The 2,390-nt window shown below is 53.3% G+C and overlaps 2 protein-coding genes across 2 annotated transcripts; one reads left to right on the top strand and one right to left on the bottom strand.

The window, feature by feature from the left end:
• Positions 1 to 276: 276 nt before the first annotated feature.
• FSUBG_846 (Allergen Asp f 4) lies at positions 277 to 1,236 on the bottom strand (the record flags this gene model as incomplete). The annotated part of the gene is made up of 1 exon (XM_036686871.1): positions 277 to 1,236. One exon carries the CDS (start codon positions 1,234 to 1,236, stop codon positions 277 to 279), a length of 960 nt encoding a protein of 319 aa, XP_036543432.1.
• A 317-nt stretch (positions 1,237 to 1,553) lies between these two features.
• Positions 1,554 to 1,871, top strand: FSUBG_845 (uncharacterized protein; the record flags this gene model as incomplete). Its single annotated transcript, XM_036686860.1, has 1 exon — positions 1,554 to 1,871. The coding sequence occupies one exon, from the start codon at positions 1,554 to 1,556 to the stop codon at positions 1,869 to 1,871; it is 318 nt and encodes a 105-aa protein (XP_036543431.1).
• Between the last annotated feature and the right edge of the window lie 519 nt (positions 1,872 to 2,390).

Here is a 2,390-nt window from a genome sequence, read left to right as displayed (position 1 = left end):
ATTAATTAATCTGAAGCAAACACATTCAATCACATTACAAGTCACAAGATAAGCAATTGGCAGGAGAAATGAATATATGTCATAACACTATGAATATATATATGTTAGAAGGTATAATAGATAGATCCCAAAGCCAAGATCCAGGATCGCCCTGGATGGCTGAATTCCGAGCACCGTAAACACCAGGTATAGATAGAATAAGCCCAATTCTATAAAATCAAGTTTTACGCGGAGGTCCAGCTCTCAAATGGACCAAACCACACGCTACGATGTAGCTTAAGCGGAGTAGTCAATGTCGACGGTGAGGCGGACCTGCTTGGCGGGAGTGTTGATGCCAATGCCGTCCTCAGCCTCCATGCCACCGAGGTAGGCGTTCTCGCCAGTGCCACCGGGGTTGATGGTAGAGCAAGTGTTGTCGGAGGTGTCGCAGACTCGGAGACCGGGGATGTCGAGCTTTGCGGCGGCAGAGACAAGGCAAGAGGCGTCAGCGCCAGACCAGTTCTTGTTTCGTGTGCTGCCGAAGTCGAACTCGAGCCAAGTACCGGCCCACAGGTTGTCTTTTGTGGTGGGGACCTTACCGGTGGCACAAGCGCAGCCACCCTGGGAGTCGCTGTCGAAAGCAACAACTTGCGAGCTGGAGGCGGCAACAGTAAACTCCAGAGCAACGTTCTGGGCGAAGAAACCGTCGATCTTGCCATCAGGTCCGATCTTGTTCCAGCAAGCACACTCCTTGTCGCCATCGTGGTCGTTGTTGAAGGTGACAGTGTAGTCGTACTTGTCGGCGACATCCGCATCGACACTCATGATGTTGCAGCCAAAGTCACCGGGAACACCAGTGTTGCCAACGGAAGCAATGTCCTCGAGAGTGGCACGCTTGGCCTTCTTGCCACCGCAGAAAGCCTTGTAACCTGAACCGGAGCTGGAGCTGGAGTTGTGCTTCTTGCCCTTGTTCTTGTTGGACTTGGCAGGAGTGGAAGCAACAGCGGCGGGAGCGCTGGTGGCAGCCTTGGGGACGGTGTCGGCATCGACCTTGGGAGAGGCGGGAGCCTCAGGGACAGCGGTAGCAGGGGCGGCGTCGGCGGTGACGACCTGAGTAGCGTACTCAACAACGGTGACGGGCTTGTTGGCAACGACGAAGTCGCGCTTGGCGTGAGCACGCTGGTGAGCGTGGCCGCTGGGGTGGGCAGAGACGCCGAGGGCGGCCGCCAGAATGACAACGGAAGAAGAGACCTTCATTTTGAGTGATTTGTGTATATGTTGTGTTGTGTTGGAAGAGTGACGGCTTTTGGTAAATGGCTGTATTTCCGGAATACTTCCTTTTGCCTTTTATAAGGATTGTAAGGTAAGTTGGTTCAAGAGAGTGTTATCAGCGTAGTGCTGTGAAGGAGTGACAGAAGGCAAAGGCCGTGATCCAAAAAGACTGAGGAGTGAAGAATCGAAGGAGAGACAGAAGGGGGAGGAATTGAGGGTTATAAGGTGAGCAAGGGGTGTGTGTCTTTGAGTCTCCTTTCAACCCGAGTTGGGAGGCGTGGCGTGGTGTCTGTGTGGACACCATGTCTCTCATCTCTCTTCTTCCGTTCTCATCAGAAGCCGGCACGCACGCCCCTGCAAGTTCAGGTCCGCTGGACAAGACCCTTGCTGCAATTCCCACATCCCTCTCCGTCTCCTTCGCCCAGAACGCATATGTATGCAGCACTGGGATGTGGACCTGGGAAGTGGGCGAGCTACCAGCAACGCTTGCACCGGTATCAACACCAGGGCTAACTAATGCAGAAACGACGCTAGCACTTGATGCCAAGGTCATGGACCAGGCCCACCACACCCTTTCAGTCCAAGTTCAAGCTCTGCTTCCGCGAAAGCCCCAGGGGTAATGGCTTTTATCCCTGCCAGGTACCAAGGCTACTTGATTGGGCCATCTCACCTCCCAGTCGTCCTAATTCCGACATAGCCAACCAGGTCGTTGTACCTGCTAGACCTGGCAGGCCTCGTAGAGTCTTTGATCTGGTCCACTGCCAGAAAATCGAACCCGCCAGAGACACCAGATCGCCGGCCGCGTCAGCAGATTATGCCAGACTTATTGATGAGATGTGTAAACGGAAAACAGGAACACTGGTTCCAGCGGTAGGCTAGACCGGAAAAGAGCTTAAGGCATAGAAGGACGGTAGGGTAACCGCTGATCACCTTCTAGCTCTCGGGACATTGATGAAGAGCTCATTTCCTTCAGGTCAATGAAGTCGTTCATATTCTATTCTTGGGCAAGTGACAAGAACGAATGCCGCGATCCAGTGGTGATCAGTGAGAAGAGATTGTTTGAAACGCTGGGGACGGAAAAAGCAAGTGATGGGCTGCCACGAGAAGGAACATGCAGTCATCTCAGTCAGTGTGTCGAG

The sequence above is a fragment of the Fusarium subglutinans genome (assembly GCF_013396075.1).
Source record: "Fusarium subglutinans strain NRRL 66333 chromosome Unknown NRRL66333_c0000004, whole genome shotgun sequence".
NCBI classification, from domain to species: domain Eukaryota; kingdom Fungi; phylum Ascomycota; class Sordariomycetes; order Hypocreales; family Nectriaceae; genus Fusarium; species Fusarium subglutinans.
This window is presented reverse-complemented; position numbering and strand designations above follow the sequence as displayed.